Source organism: Phodopus roborovskii, unplaced genomic scaffold (genome assembly GCF_943737965.1).
Source record: "Phodopus roborovskii unplaced genomic scaffold, PHOROB, whole genome shotgun sequence".
In the NCBI taxonomy this organism is placed as follows: domain Eukaryota; kingdom Metazoa; phylum Chordata; class Mammalia; order Rodentia; family Cricetidae; genus Phodopus; species Phodopus roborovskii.
The window spans coordinates 49,807,659-49,827,010 of record NW_026126433.1 but is presented as its reverse complement, the minus strand read 5'-3'; the positions used below and the strand labels follow the sequence as shown (position 1 = coordinate 49,827,010).

General features: G+C 38.9%; 1 protein-coding gene across 3 annotated transcripts in view; it reads right to left on the bottom strand.

The window, feature by feature from the left end:
* Lin9 (lin-9 DREAM MuvB core complex component) overlaps positions 1-19,352 on the bottom strand; it is a 215,063-nt gene that overhangs the window by 171,947 nt on the left and 23,764 nt on the right. For 2 of the 3 annotated variants that reach the window (XM_051186431.1, XM_051186432.1), the window contains 5 exons: positions 15,976-16,056; positions 8,977-9,102; positions 2,746-2,925; positions 2,520-2,617; positions 862-1,712 (listed from right to left, as the gene is read on the bottom strand). In XM_051186431.1, the coding sequence (XP_051042388.1) occupies positions 1,607-1,712; positions 2,520-2,617; positions 2,746-2,925; positions 8,977-9,102; positions 15,976-16,056 (591 nt within the window). In that variant the 3' untranslated portion in view covers positions 862-1,606. Of the gene's footprint in view, positions 1-861; positions 1,713-2,519; positions 2,618-2,745; positions 2,926-8,976; positions 9,103-15,975; positions 16,057-19,352 lie in introns of those variants that run through there. The other variant, XR_007834641.1, reaches the window with a different exon arrangement.

The following is a 19,352-nucleotide window of genomic DNA, read 5'->3' as shown; positions in this document are numbered from 1 at the left end:
GATTAAAGGAATGCACCACCACACCTAGACATAAAGGCAGATTGCTTTTATTTATTTGTGTGTGTGTGCTCCAGGCAGAGGACAAATGACAGGACTCAGTTCTGTCCTGGCACCATGTGGGTCCTGAAGATGAAGCTCAGAAGGCCAGGCTGGGCACTAAGCACTTCTCACTTGATGAGGTATCTCACCAGCCCTCTGAAACATTTTAAATACAAATAACTATCAACTTGTATTAATGACATGAGAATGCAGAGATTAAATTTCATAGATCGATTTATTTAGAATTACAAATATTAAGAATAAAAGATTTATGCATTTCTTAATTAACATAACAGTTTAGCTAAATATAAACTCTGCACTAAAGATCTGCAGTGGCCCAATACCAACAAAGAACACGGAAGCGCTTTTAAACTATACAAAAATTTCAAATGGAAAATAATCTTATTTCAGTTATATTATACATTAATTTACAAAAAGTCTCATTTTATGAGACGTCAAGGAATCAGAATCACCTCTATAGTTATATTTTAAACTCCAAATCTGAAAACAATTATATTTTTTTGCTTTATAATAATCTATATTAAAACAAAAATTTTAAAATACATACTTTTTACAAGATTATTCTAGGCAGGTTTTTTTTTCTTAAAAAAGAAAAAAACAAAACCAAACAAGAAAAAAACTAAAACAAAACCTCCCTCTGTAATTCACACCAGTCATATGCCTTCCTTATAAAATATTTTTACTTTATAAATTGTGTACTGTTGGATTTTAACCAGTAATCTGGTTTAAAGTTGTGCAAATAAACAAAAAATATGAAAATAGTGTGTTATCAGTCTTTTTTTTTTTTTTTTTTTTTTTTTTTTAAATAAATCTAACAATAGCACTTTTTGCCCTGAATCATGGAAAGGCATACCAAGACCACTCGCTGAAATCCAGCATTCCACAATACAGTTCTTGCCGCTCCTTCATTTTCTTCTACTGATAAACAACATTTTTATAAATTATGATAAATTAAAATATTTATTATTATAAATTGATCTATAGAACCATGTCATACTGTCAGTATATGTAACATATACTTAAGTCTGTGTTTCCCATCATATTCCAGTGGCTTCCTTAAGACTAGGACCACTTCCCACACTCACGATGTGCATTTTGAAGCCTGAGATATAATGATCAACTAAATCCACCAACCGGTGATTCTTCAGATGGATTCCATCATGCACGGAAAAGACCATGCTTCTTTGTGTTCTCTGTCACAGGAGTCATTTGCATGTGCTGAGCAGAATTCATGCACGTGTAAAAAATGGTGAGCACGCTCCTCCATGAAACAGTATGTTCAGATAGTTTTAAGTTAAAAATATTTGCTGATAAACATGAAATATAAGCAACACTACTGCATCTGGATAATAAAAGAACAATAAATAAATGCTGGTCAGCACAATGCTGGTTTAAGAAGCATTACAGTATATTAAAAAGCCATGTCTGGAGATGTACAGTTCCCGTGTTTTCCAGCAGATAGGTTATCTGGTGTTGGAAGCTTAGATTAATACGAAGGACTCCTCAGACCAAGGTCTTGTGCAGTTGAGTACCAGGTCTCCTGTGCTCAGTCTCTGTTGGTATTGTTGGCCGAAAAGGCATGTAAGTTTCCCATTTGGCTCAGGCCACTCTGGATATGTGCAACATGGATTTCTACATTATTCTGAAAACAACTAAAGAAAGAGCAGAAAGGGTTAACTATCACAAAATTAAGAAAAACAAAAAATAAACTTATTTTATAGTATGTGATGCCATGAGATAACTGTGGTAGCCAGAGGATGATTGTGCAGTCTGATCTTTCTCTCTCTCATTTGAGTTCTGGGGACTGAACGCATGTCTCCAGACTTCCACCCACTCAGCCATCTTGACAGCCCTAAAACTTACTCATTTATTATTGTGTGTGCATGCATGTCCAGGTTTACATGCAGAGGTCAGAAGACAACTCTGTTAAGTTGCTTCTCTCCATCCACCTTTATGTGGGTTGTGGTGATTGAATTCAGGTGGCCAGGGTAGCAAGGCAAGTAAATGCCTTTACCTGCAGAGACATCTCATGATCTCAAGAAAAGCACTTCTTTTTTTTTTCTTTCTTTTCTCCTAAGGGAGGCTTAATTTTAGTTAGTAAATAGCTGTTTCTTAGAAAATGTCTTCAGGGAAGGATCAGACAGATCTGTTCCGGTGATTGTGGGAAAATATACTTAGGAGCAAAGTAGTGTCAGGGCTCCTAAAGCCAAGGAGACACTGTTAAAGTCTACAACAAACCAAAAAAATCAACGTTGTGTCCTGATGCTTTCCTACAGAGTGTGTGTGTGAAATGTCTGTTCTGTCAACAGAATGAATATAAATGAAATTTTCTTTTAAATATATTTAAGGGATAAACACATACACAAATACTTCATAAATAAACAAAATTCTTAAAACTTCTACCAAAAAAATCACTATGAATTTAACATAAAATAGCCATCATGTACCTAAGTAATTACCTGATATTAGAGGCATCTATTGTATTCTTGATGTCATTTAATGAATCTGTGAGTGATTTGAATTCAAAGGAATTCAGGTCTCCTCCCTCTGCTAGACACTATAGGGAAAAAAGGATTAGAAATTTAATTAAGTTTTAGCTTAAATATAGACATAAATAGAAACAAATTAATGCAGTGTGCTTAGTATTAAAAAAAACCCCATAGAACAATTTTCTCTGAAATTTACCTTAATTTGTAATAAAATAGCAGTAAGCCTAGCAATTAAGTCTGTTAGACTTTCGTTTTCAACGCACGGATGTCCTGAGGAGGAGTTGGCTTGCCGGACCATCTCCTGGGCTTCCTCTTCACACCTCCGTCTCAAGTCTGTTGGCTGGTCAGCAGGCTGGAGTCCCTGGTGTGGTGCAAGCTGAACACGGAGGAGTGAAATATGAGACACACTCTGACGAGACTATGTATGGGGGCATAGATGCACCATCTCATAGGACATGCAAGCTGAACATGGAGGAGTAAAACCTGAGACACACCCTCTCATACAAAGGACACACGGAGGTCAAAGGACAACTGGTGAATTGGTTCTCTCCTTCCATCACCTGGGAGCTGGGTGATGATACCCTCCACATAGGCTGTGTGAGCTGTCATTAGACTGAACTTCCACGTTTCTGGCAGGAGTACCACAGTGTGATGCAGAGTCCTTCTCTGTATCATTGTTGGAAGACACTCAATGCTCATCTAGTTCATTACGAGTGAGATGTGTTTCTCTAATGTTTAGTAAAGAAACTGCCAGATCTCCACATACTAAAGATTTCCACTTTGTAATTAGTACTCAAGAGAAGACTTGGAGGCTACATAAAACTCCAATCTGGCATCACACTTTTCTTTACCAGTCTGAGCATCCATTGATGAGCCTTGTTTACATCAATCATTACTATGGTCATTGTCAAATGTTATGTTTATTTATTTATTTTGGTTTTTTTTGAGACAGGGTTCTCTGTGCAGCCCTGGCTGTCCCAGAACTGGCTCTATAGACCAGGCTGGCCTTAAACTCACAGATCTATTTGCTTGCCTCTGTGTCCCAAGTGCTGGGATTAGATTAAAGGTGTATACCACTAGTACCTGATATTTATTTTTATGTGAATTGTTTTGTCTACATATATGTCTGTGTGAAGGTATTGGACTCTGGAGTTATAGACAGTTGTGAGCTGCCATGTGGGTGCTGGGAATTGAACCCAGGTCCTCTTGATCATTCTTTACCTTTATTTTTTGAGACAAGGTCTCTCACTAACCCCTAAGTTCATCAACTTGGCCAGGCTGGTTGGCTAGCACCAGTGACCTTCAGGGCTTCACCTGGCTGTGTATACCACTTTCCCAACCTGCCAATAACAGGATTGTAGGTTTATACCACTGCACCTGGCTTTTAAGTAGGCACTAAGGATTTGAGCTCAGATCCTGGCTTTACTGACTGAGCCATCTCCTCAACTCACGTTTAGAAGTGGCACTTTTAGAAGAACTTTCCCTTAAAAATGGATGACTATCAGTATGCATCAAAATAATGCTGTTCATTCCATGGACTCTGAGGCTCAGGTTTTGCTAGTAGAACTCTGTGATGACCCCCTCTGAAATGTCCACACAGTCTGGGGTACACTTTCCTGGCACAGTAAAATGGTCCATATTCATCTTCTGCTCTTTCTGCCCTAGGTCCTGAGACTGCCTGTTTTCAAGAATCCCCTTTTCCACGTTGGAGAGATGACTCAGTGGTTAAGAGCACTGGCTGCTCTTCCAGAGGATCCTGGTTCAATTTCCAACAGCAACATGGCAGCTCACAACTATCTGCAACTCCAGTTCTAGAAGATTCAACACCCTTACACAGACATACAGGTAGGCAAAACACCAATGCATATGAAATAAAAATTAAAAAACAATAATTAAATAAAAAAAAAGAATTCCTATTCCTTTATTGGAGATAATATTGGCAACAAATCTAGCTGTGAGGTATGTTCTTTGCTGCTAGAATATCACTGCTCCTAGGCTAACTACACATGCACATTTACTTACACCTCTATTATTAACAAGCCACAATTTCATACTGGCTTGCTGTGCCAATATAACACCTCAGGTTCTAGTCTCTCCTCTCACAACTTAGTTCTCTCACAGTGAGAAACCTGGCTCCCATTACCCCAATATACTCACTTGCTCAGCTCTAGAATACACACAAGTTTCAGGATGGCTACTTCATGCCACTGTGAGAATAAAGCCTTACTAGTAAGTTTAGAGTTTGGTTTAGACTGAAGGCATATGGCAAAAACAATGAATATCTGCCACTTAGATCAGTCTCTGGCCTCTTTAGGCTTCAGTGTGTTACTACTGAAATACAGCCGATTCATCTCTTATTGCATTCATGTTTAAGTTTACTCTCTGTGTATGTGAACAAGTATTTCTTTGTGGGCACATGTGTGTGGAGGCCAGAGGCCAACACTAGGTGTCCACCTCAGCTGCTCTCCACCTTATCTCTTGAATCAGTCTATCACTGAAGCTGCATGAGGCCTGCTGTCACTCATCTAAAGTGACTGACTACAGTGCCCCAGGAACACACCTGCTTCTGCTTCTCAAGCACTGAAATGACAAGCATGGCTTTTTTCCCATGATGCTGGGATCAACACAGGTCTGCACGCCTGTACAGATGAGCATCCTCATCCCTTGTTTTGCTCTGTCTTGGTTTTGTGGTGCTATGGATCAAACTCAAGGCCTTGAGCAAGCTATGCAAACATTCTACTACTGAGCTACACCATAATCATAGTTTACTTACATTTGTTGGAAAACAAATATTCAAGTACAAGCTACTTTCCATTACTATACTATAGTCAAACTAGTCTCTGGCTTTATTCTTTCTGTAGAAATAGTAAGCAGATAAACATGACTTTTATTTCTATACATTTCCTATTCCAAAAGTACCTACTCCTGCTCCACAAAATTCCCCTTTTACACACACACACACACACACACACACACACACACACACACACACACACAGAGAGAGAGAGAGAGAGAGAGAGAGAGAGAGAGAGAGAGAGAAGAGAGAGAGAACACTTAGAAGGCAGAGATAGGTGGATTTCTGTGAGTTTGAGCCCAGCCTTGTCTACAGAGAGAGTTCCAGGACAGGCTCCAAAGCTACACCGAGAAGCCCTATTGAGGTTTAATAAGGATCGGGAGAAACAGATAGGCTGAACAGATGTTTATTCAGGGAGAAATAATTTACAACATAGACAGATGAACACCAGCAGGTTCCTGGACCCAAGGATGCCTCCGGATGTTCTCCTGTCCCTGTGCTGCAGGCAAGAGAGCTCCCAGAGCTCCTTCCTCAGACTTAGTTCCCCCAGGTAACATCCGCCCCTGTCTCCACCCCCAATGGGTGTGGTCTGTGCCACAGGTGTGGACAAAGTGAATATCTCACTACAATTCCCCTTTTAGTCTAAAGGAAAGATTTAGACTTGACACAAAACTATATACAAAACAGTGAATAACAAGTGTGCTCTAAGAAAAGGAAAATCAAGAACATATAAACTTAAGACCTACAAAACCCTGTGTCAAAAAACAAAACAAAACAAAACATTTTCCAATTTAATTTATATGTATATTTTGGCTATATGTGCATATACACCACTTGTGTGCCTGATCCAGACAGGGGTGTCAGATCCCTTGGAATCAGTGTCATAGATGGTTGTGAACCTCCAAGTGGGTTCTGGGAAACAAACATGGGTCCTCTAGAAGAGCACACAGTGCTTTTAACTACCAAGCCATCACTGAAGCCCCAAATTTCTGATTTTTAAATTTTATCTATTTATTTATTTTGGCATCCAGTTTCTGATTCTGGGTGGTAATAAGGAATGAACATTCTAGTATATTCCTTTTGGTAAATACATGTTGTCTGTATATATTAAGGAGCAAAACTACCAAGTCATAGAGCTCTGGTTTATTATTTCTTTAAATTGATGTTCTACTTCAAGAGCTTTGTAGAAATCAATTCATTTCACTTGAGTGGGAAAGAAGCCTATCTATCACAAATGCCTTTGGAGACTACATAAAGACTGTGTAAGCCTCATCTTTATGTGCCATTTTGTTACGGAAGTCTCTTAAACTCTGTGGTCTATACTTCTGGATAGTTGCTAGTTGGAGCAGGAAATCTATTTACTAGAACAAATCATTGATAGATAGGTAGCAGATGACTATCAGCAAATTAGAAATAAATAATGATACAGTTACACACTGCGATCCTAGCACTTAGGAAGTGGAAGTGGGAAGATTGTGAGTTCAAATCCAGCCTGGGCTGAAGAGTAATACTGTATTATTAAAACCAAGGGACTAGGAATATAGCTCATTGGCAAAGAACTTACCCAGAATATACAAAGCCCTGGTTATGCCATTATTGGAAACATGTGGGGGTAGGAGGAGCAAAAGGTGGGGGTATGAATGAGAATGGATGCCTAAAAGAACAGGCATAGGTAATCACAATTCATTCTCTTTGTTCAGTTCAAGTAGCTAGACAACCTAATCCATGACAGATTTTTGGAACTTACCAATATGGTGATTAGAATCTCCTAATATAGGAGCTTTACTAGAAACACAGTTTCAAAGAATCAAAGGGCAGAAGCATTCTAAATTCATCACAATAATTTAATACTTTGTAGTAAGAGTCTCAAATTTTAGATGATGGTTGAACTACTTTACTATTTATAATTACATGTGAATGAAAAATTCACTAAACTCCTGTGACCCTGTGTACCTGAAATCTAAGATTCACAGTTAAAGGAGGAGGAAACAAAACAATACAGGGTATGATTGCTGACAGAATGCATGCTGTTTAAAAAGGGAAGGTTAGCTGGGTGGTGTTGGCACACACTTCTAATCCCAGCACTCAAGAGGTAGAAACAGGTGGATCTCTGTTCGAGACCAGCCTGGTCTACAGAGTAAGTTACAGGACAGCCATGGCTACCCAGAGAAACCCTGTCTCAAAAACGAGGGGAAAGGAAAAAGGGTGTGGGGTGTGGGGGCGCCTGTGGAGATAGCTTGGTGGTTTACAGCACTGTTTTCACAGTGGTTTCAGGTTTGGCTCCCAGCATACACATGGTGACTCACAACCAACTATAGCTCAGTTCCAGGAAACCCAAAGCCCTCTTCTAACTCCCGGAGGCACTGGGCAAACACACAGTACACATATATACACGCAGACAAAGCACTTATACACATAAATAAATGAGTAAGTCCAAAGGAGGAGGAGGGAGGGAGAGCTGAGTGGTTAAGTGCACTTGCTGCTCTTGCAGAGGACACAGTTTCAGTCCCCAGCACCCATGGTCTCTAACTCTGGTTCCTGAGGATTTTACACCTTCTCTGGCCTCCAGTGGCACCAGGCACACACATGGTATAGAAGCATAAGCATAGACAAAAACACCCAACATTAAAATAAAGTCATAGGAAACAAAAATATGGTTTATGGGATAGTGAAGTAAGAATAATTGTTCTGGAAGGCATGGTGGTACATGTCTATAATTCCAGCACTTGAGCTAGAGGAGGCAGAGGTTGAAGAATTATGAGTTCAAGGTTAACCTAGACTATGTAGCAAGATACTGTCTCAAAAACAAAACAAAACAAAACAAAAAAACCGGAAGCAAAGGACTGGGGACACACACGGCACAGTACAAACATGAACCAACACGAAAAGCAGGTATGACTGTATATGCTTGTGATCCCAGTGTTGGGGAGCTAGAGAGAGATGCCTAATTAGTGAGCCCTGAGTCCTAGGGAGATCTTGTTTGATAAAACAACATAGACAGTTCCTGAGGAATGACACCTCAAACTGGCTGCTCAATCTGGCTGGCACCCATTAGTCCTTGCCCCTAACAAATGAACAGAAGCATGCATATGTGCGCTCAAACACACACACACACACACACACACACACACACACACACACACACACCCCACTATCAAAACACAAAAGATAATTGGTTTTTTGGATGCTGAATTCTAAGTTTTTTTTTTTTTTTTTTGGTAGAACAATATCATTTGTAATTTAGTAATTGAAAATTGATAGTTTACTGTATATAAAATACTCTTAACACTAACATGAGTAAATGTATATGTAAAATACAGTTCTGCTAAAAAAGACTTTAACTGTATTTGCTAAAAAAGACTTTTTAAAGATCCTGGCTTAATTTAGAGCCTGTAAGAGTTCACAGTAAAAGCATTAAATTTCAGATTAAAAAACATGGAGGGAAAGCAATACAAATCAGGCTGAGCATGATGGTGCACACCTTTAATCCCAGCACTTTGGAGGAAGAGGCAAGTGGAACTCTGAGTACGAGGTCAGTTTGGTCTATACAATAAGTTCCAGGTCAGCCATAGATATAAAGTGAAACCCTGTTTCAAAAACAAAACAAAAAAGAAAGCAATATAAACCACTTACCTCATAGCAATACTGCTGAACTTTATGCAAAACTTTGTTAAGGTCCTTGTTCAACTGCTCAAGCTCTAGAACAATTGTTGCATATCTCCGTTGAAATTCAATACTAATGGGCATGGAATATGATTTCTAAGAAAAAAGAAAACCAGATCTTAATAAGGTTTTGTCTTGTTAACAGTGCAATTTCAACAATCTAAGAGATCTAAAACACCCAGCAGGTTATTACATTAGCCTACAGTCAATGATACCATTCTGTGATAATGGTGTTAGTGTTATTAGGAGACTGTCCTTGTTCTTAGAAATGCATGATGTCTGCCATTTACTCTTTTATCTCTTTTATATTTATTTGATTGCTTTAAATTATGTGAGGGTGGCTGGGCAGTGGTGGCACACACCTTTAATTCCAGCACTTGGGAGGCAGATGAAGGCAGATCTCTTGAGTTCAAGGCCAGTCTGGTCTACAGAACGAGTTCTAGGACAGGCTCCAAAGCCATACAGAGAAACCCTATGTTGGGAAAAAAATAAGTAAATGAATACATAAAATTATGTAAGTGTATTATGTACATGTAAATGCCAGTGCCCATACTGGTCAGAAGTATAGGACCCCTCTAGAGCTGGAGCTAGGTGGTTGTGAGCTGCTCAATGTGGACATGAGGAATTGCATGAGGATTCTCTGTAAGAGTATTTTGCGCTCAACCACTCAGCCATCTCTCTTGCCCCATTTACTTCTTTTAATGGAGATCTTATATACAGACAACTTAAATGAAACAAACACCCCTTTGACATCAGAGATGGGGCTCCTGTCTTGCTTTGACCCAGTATTTCCACACTATGCCTCAGCTCTTCCTTTTAGGAACGCTGTGGTGATACCTTGCTTATACAAATAAAGCCTGTCTGAAGATCAGAGAATGGAGCTCGCCAGTAGCTAACCATAGAGGTCTGGAGGTACAAGCAAGATATCACCACAGAACACTAAGTTAGAAGTATGCAATTTGAGAGTTTCAAAACTCCATGCTTTCTCTACTTTGTGTTAATGGTGAGGATGTGAGCGTCAGCTTCATGCTCCAGCCACCAAGAGAGACTGTTACTCCTCCAGATGAACACTTCTGTAAGTTACCTTGGTCATGCTGCCTTATCACAGTAATACAAATGCACTAATATAAATGATCCGGAAGTAGGATTTTGGCAATAAACATGGCTAGTTGCCCCCTCCAGGAAGACCAGTGGCTTATCTTCTCACTGAAGAATGTGTGGACACTTCCTTGCACACCAATGAATACTCTATACATGAAGATGGGTCATTCTTCATACACTGTATTTTTTCTTAAGATTTATTTTTATGTGTATGTACTTTGACTGTGGTGCTCTATCTCTGCACTGCACATAGCAGTCCCCATGAAAGCCAGAAGTGGGAACTAGAGGAGTAAGGGGCACCACTGTAATGTGGTATGACAGGTTGTTCTTGAGAGAGCAAATGGGGAAGAGTTCTGTCAGACTATGTGTGAACTTCCTAAATGCTAGGATGAAGTCACAAAGGTGTAACTTCATGCTGGAAAGTTGAATGTCATATGGCTGGGGTATAGCTAAACAACAGAGTGCTGGCTAGCATATGTGACGGCCTGGGTTCAATCACCAGTGTTCGGGGAAAATTGTAACTTTGGCTGGCCTAACATATGCTACATATATCAGGCTGGTCTTGAATGCAAGAAATCTGCAGGCCTCTTCCTCCTGAGTACTGAAATTAAAGGTGTATGCTACCATGTCTGACATTATCATCTTGTTTTTTTTTTTATAATTTATTTTTATTTTATGTACATTGGTGTTTTGCCAGCATGTACATCTGTGTGAGGGTATTAGATCCCCGGGAACAGGAGTTACAGACAGTTGTGAGCTGCTACATGGGTGCTGGCAATTGAACCTGGGTCCTCTGGAGAGCAGCAGTACCTCTTAACTGTTGAGCCATCTCTTGTTTATGTTTTTGTTTTAACTGAAGTTTTAATACAAAATTGCACAAACATATACAATTCAATGGATTACTATGTAGTAATCACCTGTGTAAAAACATGTTCAATTCTCATAAACATACCAAGAGAAATAAAAACACCTGTCTATGCAAAGACTTGTACACAAATGCTCACAGAAACTTTAGAAAAATTGGAAATTGGAAAAAATACAAGTGCTCATTTGTAGATGAATGGATAAACTGTGGCATGCACATAAAGTGAGGAGCTATTCAGTAGTAAAAAGAGGAACTTGGGAGGTTCAGCTCAGTGGTACAAGTGTAAGGCCCTGGATTTGATCATTAGCATTGAAGGAAAAGAGCAACTGTGTATTCTGAATCCTGTATCTCAAACTTGTCATGCTGAAACCAGGCATGAAAAGAGCTCAGGCAGACTGTATGATCCTATTTTTACAAAAAAAATTCTAGAAAATATAAACTAATTTTAACACATGATGACAGGCAGCATATCAATGGCTGCCTAGAAATCAGGGAGGGATTACCAAAGGAAACTGTAGAGCAGTAGTAAACAATTTTTAGCAGAGCATATGGTAATGGGTTTACAGGCATATGATCAAATTGTAAGTTTCAAGCAAGTACAGCTGGCTGAGCATCAATTCTATCTCAATAAAATTAGGGAAACTAGCCAGGCAGTAGTGACACACATCTTTGGTCCCAGCACTCAGGAGGCAGAGGCAGGCGGATCTCTTTGTGTTCAAGGCCAGCCAGGTCTAGAGAGCAAGTTCCAGGAGAGCCAAGGCTACACAAAGAAATGCCTCAAAAAAGCAAAACAACAAACAAACAAACAAAAATTAGGGAACTAATAATAGGGAAACCCATCTAGGCCAATTAAAAGAACACCAACATCCTATAAGCCTATCTGTATTGATATTTATGTTTTCTCTCTTCAGAGGAGTCTTTACCACATAATCACAAATTCATAGTTTTGTATTAATTTTATTTCATAAAATATGGCAAAACAGAATATATTATTTGCTTTTTGCATTTTTGAAAAAGCATCTTGATATGCAGCCCTGGGTAGTTAGGAGCTCACTTTATAAAGCAGGCTGACCTGGGATCTCCAATGGTCCTCCCACCTTTCCCCCTAAGCACTAGTTAGGGCTGAGCAACACTGGTGAGATTTACCCCCACTGCAAATGTGCATATCAGTTCATCTGTTGCTATACAGTACTCCTTATAGAAACCAGCGATAAAACAGCCATGCTATGCTCTACTTGCTGGCATCTGGGCTGCTTCTAATATAAGCCATTATTAATACTGCTGTTGTGAACATTTCATGCACATATGGCTGACTTTTTTTATGGATAAAATTATTCTGAGTTGTGGAATAGGAAGTTTTAACTTGTCAAATTTTCACCCATCTTTGGTATTAAGTCTTTAATATACATATATGCTAACACCCATACAAATAAAATAAAAACAAATTTTTAAAATAAATGAAATCTTTAAAAGAGAATGAATGGGATCTGTGTACTCACATTACTCTGATCATTAACACAGATGGGCATCAGGTTTTTGGGGAAAGTCTCACTTATAACCCACAATCCCCTTGCCCCCATCTCTGTGCTATCATTATAGATGTGTGCTATCACACCTAGCTGCAAAGTTGAGTATTTTTTTAAAAGACGTTTTGGATCTTTGAATATCTTTCTGTATAAAGTTCCTGTCTGTTGAGCCTTTCTTCCTTTTGTCTACAAGGCTACACATCTTTTTTTACTGGTGTATGGCTGTAAATGTTTCCTCTGATCTTGTGGTTTGCCTTTTAGTTTTTTGTTCTTCTGTATTATATTCAACCAAGAATTAATTTCCATGTAGGTTAATGTAGCAATCTTTTTGTTTATGGTTACTGTCTCTGTACTTACTTAAGGAGTCCTATTCTACAGTCATAAATATAACCTACAGTCTCTTAAGTTTTCAGAGTAACATTTTCCATTTCTTGATTTAAATCCCCAGTCTTTTTGTCTATAGGATAAAGTAGTGACTGAATCCCTTAAACCCAGTTCTGGTGCCCTACTGCTGTGTCAAACCACCTTGCCATGAATTCGTGTGTCTGTATGCATGGGTGTCTGTCTACCAGTGCTGTCATCCGTCAGTCACTCCAGTGCTTCTGCCTTGCTGCCTTCCATCACTCCAGTGCTTGGTGTTCAGTTTTTCCAGCTACTAAGGTCTTCAGTTGTCCTACTACTGTGACATGTACGTCTGTGCACCATGTGCATGCCTAGTGCCCAGGAAGGTCAGAACAGAGTGTCAGATCCCCTGGAACTGGAGCCATCTCTCCAGCCCTATATGTCATTTTATATGCTTAAGACATTATTTGAATAGTTTAAAATAGAAAAGATATATTGAAGTTAACAAGCTCAAACTTTCACTAACTTACCAACACTATGTAATTTGATCCAAAAAAATCTAGTTCAAAGAGATATTCTGAAAAACTTCATCAAATTTTCTGGGGTTGGGGAAGATGGCTCACTTGGTAAAAGGTTTGCTCACAAGAATGTGGATCCCCAGCACACACACTGCCTTGTAATACTAGCACTGGGTGGGCAAAGACAGGCGGATCCCTGGAATTAGCCAGCCTACATGGACCCATAAGCTGCAGGTTCACCAAGAAACCAGACCCCCATCTTCAGACATACAATACTGTGGAGAGTGGGTGATTGAGGAAGACACCTCACATTGAACTCTGGTCTCCAAACATGTGTGCACATATATGCACGTGCATATAAATGTGAACATTAACAGACATACCACGCGCACGCGTTCACACACACACACACACACACACACACACACACACACACACACACACACGCAGAGTCCAAAACAACTTTTTCTTTTTTGCTGGATGAGAAGGAAACTTTAACAGATGTATTTTCTTTGTAGAACAAAGTACTATGTCCAATCTTTTAAGCTGAAAAACAGTGAAGTACTCAGATTATTTGGTAAAATTAAACATAAACTAGCTTTTAACTTAAACCACTGAAAAAAAAAGATTAAATATTTGTGCGTGTAGAGGCTAGATAAGGATAGGGTAGATAAAAATCACTACTATTTAGTATTAAAACACCTGGTTATGCTGGGGAGAGATGGTTGAGTGGTTAAGAGCACTGGCTGCTCTTCTAGAGGACCTAAGTTCGGTTCCCAGCACCTACATTGTAGTTCCTAACCATCTGTAACTTCAAGGGAATCCAGTTCTCTTGGCCTTTGTGGGCATCAGGCATACATGTGGCATACTTACATAGGTGCAGGTAAACTAATGTATGTTAAATAAAAACTGAAAAAAACAAAACAAACAAACAAAACACCTGTTTAGAAGTAACTGACATTTAGTGAGTTTTTGTTTTGTTTGTTTGTTTGTTTTTTTTTTTTTTTTTTTTCCAGACAGGGTTTCTCTGTGGAGTTCTGGAACTCACACTGTAGACCAGGCTTGCCTTGTACTCAGAGATCTGCCTGCCTCTGCCTCCCAAAAGCTGGGATTAAAGGCATGGGCCATCCCAGCTCGGCTAGTTCAGTGTTTTCTACTTGAAGTTCCCGGTCTGGGAAAGGAAAGAAAAAATACTTGAATATACTTTTGATACTCTTAGGTTACACTGCTTAAAAAACTCAGTACAATTAGCAGAGTATTGATTGTCCCTGGTCTTTTGAATAATTCAGATGTTACTGTTTTCATTACAGAAGAGGGTGAATAAGGATTTTCTTTTTTTGGAAACGTACTATTCCATAAAAATTTAATACCTCTTCCCTTACTTTATCCTATATATCTGAATCTAAGTTTGTGTTTTGTTTGCTTATTTATTTATACATGCTAGGGACTGAACATCCACCTACCCACCCACCCACGCTCCCATCCATTCACCCACCTTCCCACCCACCTACCTATTTCTGTTATGGTTTGAACCCAGGTTCCCACTGAGCTACCCAGGTTTTATTTTCAATCTTGCTGGGTGTGGTTGCTCATATTTTTAATTCCAGCACTCTGAGGCAGAGGAACATGAATATCTGACTTTGAGGCTAGCCTGGGCTATAATGGGAGTTACTTTTAAAGAGTATTTTTATGTAACATAAATAGTGACCTGAGGTCAGTTCTGAACACATATGTTGGGCAGCCCCAGGAGCTCTGACAACCTGTGCTGGACTCCAGGGATGTCTATATACACATGGCATAGACTCACACAGACAGTTTCAAAAAGTCCAATACTTTGGGGCTAAAGAGATGGCTAAGTGGTTAAGAATACTAGCTGGTCTTCCAAAGGTCCTGAGTTCAATTCCCAGCAACTACATGATAGCTCACAACTATTTGTAATGAGATTTGGTATCCTCTTCTGACCTGAAGGGATACATGTAGACAGAATACTGTATACATAGTAAATAAAATTAAAAAAACAAAAAAACAAAAACCAACACTTCTCATTTTTTTCTTATAAATAAAATTGACTCAACTTTTGGAACTTATCTGATTAATAAAATCTTTGTCAAATTAACTTAAGCATGACAACTTAGCTACCTTCTTCTGAAGCAGTTTTAAAAAGCTGTCATTAAATCTGCTTTAGTGAGATGTATTAATTAGTCCTAGGAATTCTGCACTCATGCAAATCATCCACAAAGCTAATCCACTCATTAATCCTATACAACTGTGTAGCCAGTGGTCTAATGCTGATTTACTAGCATGTATTGACTATAGGAAGAAAAAGTGAAATGAAATAATGATTTAAAGTAATATTTATTGCAAGCCAGGTGAGGTGGCATATGCCTGTAACCCCAGTATCAGGAAAGTTGAAAGCCAGCCTGGTCTATATAGCACATTTCAGGCCAGACAAGGAAATACTGCAAGACCTGGTCTCAAAACAAAAACAAACAGGATACCTCAAAGTTTTGTTTTTTCCCCCAGAAGGTATTAAAAAAAAAAAAAAAAAAAAAAAAAAAAATAGAAGGCCTCACCATTTTAAAATTAGACATATAAACAAAGGGAAACAAATCCTTACCAGTTTTTCTGCTTCTGTGTTCATTTCCCTTAATTTCTTGATATGTTCTTTTTTAATCATGAGAATTTTTGATAATTTAGTCTGTAGACAAAAGAGAAATGTTTTGGAATATATAGAGACATTTGGGTATATCAAATTTCCAGTTTACACTAATATGTTCTAATGGTACAGTTTAGTCTCAATATAATTATGGCAAAGCATTTTATTTTACATATGTGAATAGTAAGCAAAAATAATAGTTTAAATTCAGCATAGGATACATATTCAACTCCAGCACTCAGGATACTGAAGCAGAAGGACCACACATTTAAGCCATCTGAGGCAACATAACAACTTTCAGGGCAGCCTAATCTACTTAATGACACCCTGACTAATGAAAGAAAATATGAGCTGGGCAATGGTGATGCACACCTTAATTTCAGCAATCGGGAGGCATAGGCAGGCAGATCTCTGTGAGTTCAAGGCCAGCCTGGTTTATGAGTGAGTTCCAGGACATGTTCTAAAACTACAGAGAAACCCTGTTTTGAAAAACAAAAACAACAACAAAAATATGACTTTAAAAATCTACTGTATTTAGGGGTAGTGAGATGTACTAACAAGCCTGACCACTTGAGTTTGATTCCCTGTACCCACATGGTGGAAGGAGAGAACTAACTTGTTTTTTTTTTTTGTTTTTGTTTTTTGTTTTTTGTTTTCAAGACAGGGTTTCTCTATGTAGCCCTGGCTGTCCTAGAACTCATTATGTAAACCAGGTTGGCCTCAGACTCAGAGATCTGCCTGTCTCTGCCACCTGAATGCCAGGAATAAAGGCATATGCCAATACCAGGAAAAGAATAAACTCTTCAAAGTTGTCTACTGACTTTTAGAAGCAAGACCATGTACATGTGACAACTCCCTACAAATGGATTTATATATATAAAAAAAAAAAGGTGTTTGGTGAAGGAGAGAGGGAGGGAATAACACAAAATGACACTAATACAAAATGTGGATGAGCTCTGCCACATGCATGTTCTGCACATGTGCATAGCCATGTGGCTACATTAAAGTTAAAATAATTGGGTCACTGGGATGGGGTAAAGATGCTTACTACCAAACCTGGAACCCATAGGTGGGACGAGAGAACCAGCTTCCTAAAGTTATTTGCACTGTGACACATGGTGTACTCATCTACCCATCTCTCTAGCCCACACAAAATAAAGATGTAATGATACATAATTTTAAGTGTACTGTAATAAGGATATGTTTAAAAAAGGATTAAGGAATTAACCTGGGAAACTTAGGTACAAAGTTCAGAGTACCACTACCTGTCCCTCTGGTTCTGTGGACCAGCACCTGCCCACCTAGGACAGGCTGGTGGGTCAGGCCCCAGAAGTGCTCCTATCTGGTTTCCCCAGTGTCTCTGCTACAATGAAAGCCATTGGACAGCTCCAGCTGCTAGGCTCAACTGTGTGAAGGTTTCCCAGGCATGATGAAGACTTGAATAATCTGTCTGTAAAAGGCTCAACATGACTCCAAGATGACAGTGAAGTACAAATCCCTTCAGACTCAATGTCTATTCCTTTCTGCAGCCAAGGTGTTCAGATATTTCCCAAACCTCTTTGCCTCACCCAAGAGAACTACACATAAAGCCTGTCAAGGCTTCCTTCCTAACAACTTTCCACTCTGCAGTCCTTAACACCTGCTACTTCTCTGTATTTACATGGGTTTCTGTTTCACAAAAGCGACTATTTTATACACTGGCAGAAAACATAAAATAGTGTAAGTTTTGTAAAAAGTCAATCTGAACAAGCTTTCACAGCTCAAAATGAACAAATTTTTTAGACCAATAGGAACAAAAACTGCTAAGAAGGGAAATACAAAAATTCTTGAAGTTAAATTTTTTTTGGTTTACAGAACTAGTTCTAAGACAGCCAGAGTTGTTACACAGAGAAACCCTGTCTCTAAAAACCAAACATAAATAAGTATGCAAGTAAATAAATAAAAATCCTTAAGTTCATGGTGATATTTTAAAAACATTAATCACTTTAAGTGTGCAGTAGTATGGTCTTCAGTTGTTCTACTACTGTGGCATGTATGACTGTGTACCATGTGCATGCCTGGTGTCCAGGAAGGTCAGGACAGAGTCAGATCTCCTGGAACTAGATGATTTTAATCACCAAACTTATTTTGTGAACCAGGAAGCAAAGAGAAAACATCAAACATTTATCTTGTGTTTCTATAAAAATTATACCATTAAGTAATATATTAGGGTAATGCATTCCTCTATTCCAACCCTCCCCTCTTTCAAGGCATAGTCTTGCCATATAGCCTGGGCTGGCCTAGACCTTGTTGGGTAAACCAGACTGGCTTCAAATTTTCAGTGATGCTTCTATCTCCTGAGTGCTGGGAGTTGCAAGCATGTACCTGATGTAGCTTTTCTTTATATAATTATTTTAGATAACAAGCAAAGAAAGAAAAAATAGAATGAAATGACCATCTCAACAATCCTTTAAAATAAAGATATGTTCATTTCTTTTTAATTTAATAAATTTTTATTATTTGATGTGCATCAGTGTTTTGCCTATATGTATGTCCTGCTTGCATGCAGTGCCTGCAGAGGACAGATAAGGATCTTAGGACCCCTGAAAGTGGAGTTACAGATGGCTGTGAGTCTCCATGTAGGTACTGGGAATTGAACCTTGGTCCTCTGCAGAAGCAGTGAGTGCTCTTAATCACTGAACCATTTCTCCAGACCCCATATTTGCACTTGTTAAGTCTCAAACATTGGACAAATAGCCAAGGTGCCTATTTAACATATTAAAGTGGACATTGGCCACCCAGTTCTCCCTACAACCCTCAGTTCCTACCTGTTACAGAGTCCTTCTGGCTGGCATATCCCAGAACAGGTAAGGACTAAGGGGTGTTGGGAGAACCTGGTGGCAAGGTCCACTTTGATCTTAGTGGGTATCTCAGTTACCCATTTGTCCTGGGGTTTGAAACCTAACAACAATATAATGAATGAATGAAGTTACTCATCAGTGACAGCCAACAAATGAAATATCACAGACCTATCAGTGGAACATAAAATTAACTGTAAAGTCAACACCCAAGAGCTGGGGATGTTGCACAATAGGTAAAGTGCTTTCCTAGTGTTCACGGGTTAAAGTCCCAGTGTCACATACATTAGGCACTGTAGTCTGTAATCCCAGCAGTTTGGAAGTGGAGACAGTAAGATCAAGGTCATCCTTGTCTACACAACAAATTCCAGCCTAGCCTAAGATATATGTGGACTTCAGATCAAAAAGGAAAAAATAAAAAAAGAAAGAAAGAAAAAAAAGTATAACATTCATATAAAAACAACAAAAGGGTTATGTGAGGGGGAGCCACAAACCTAACCA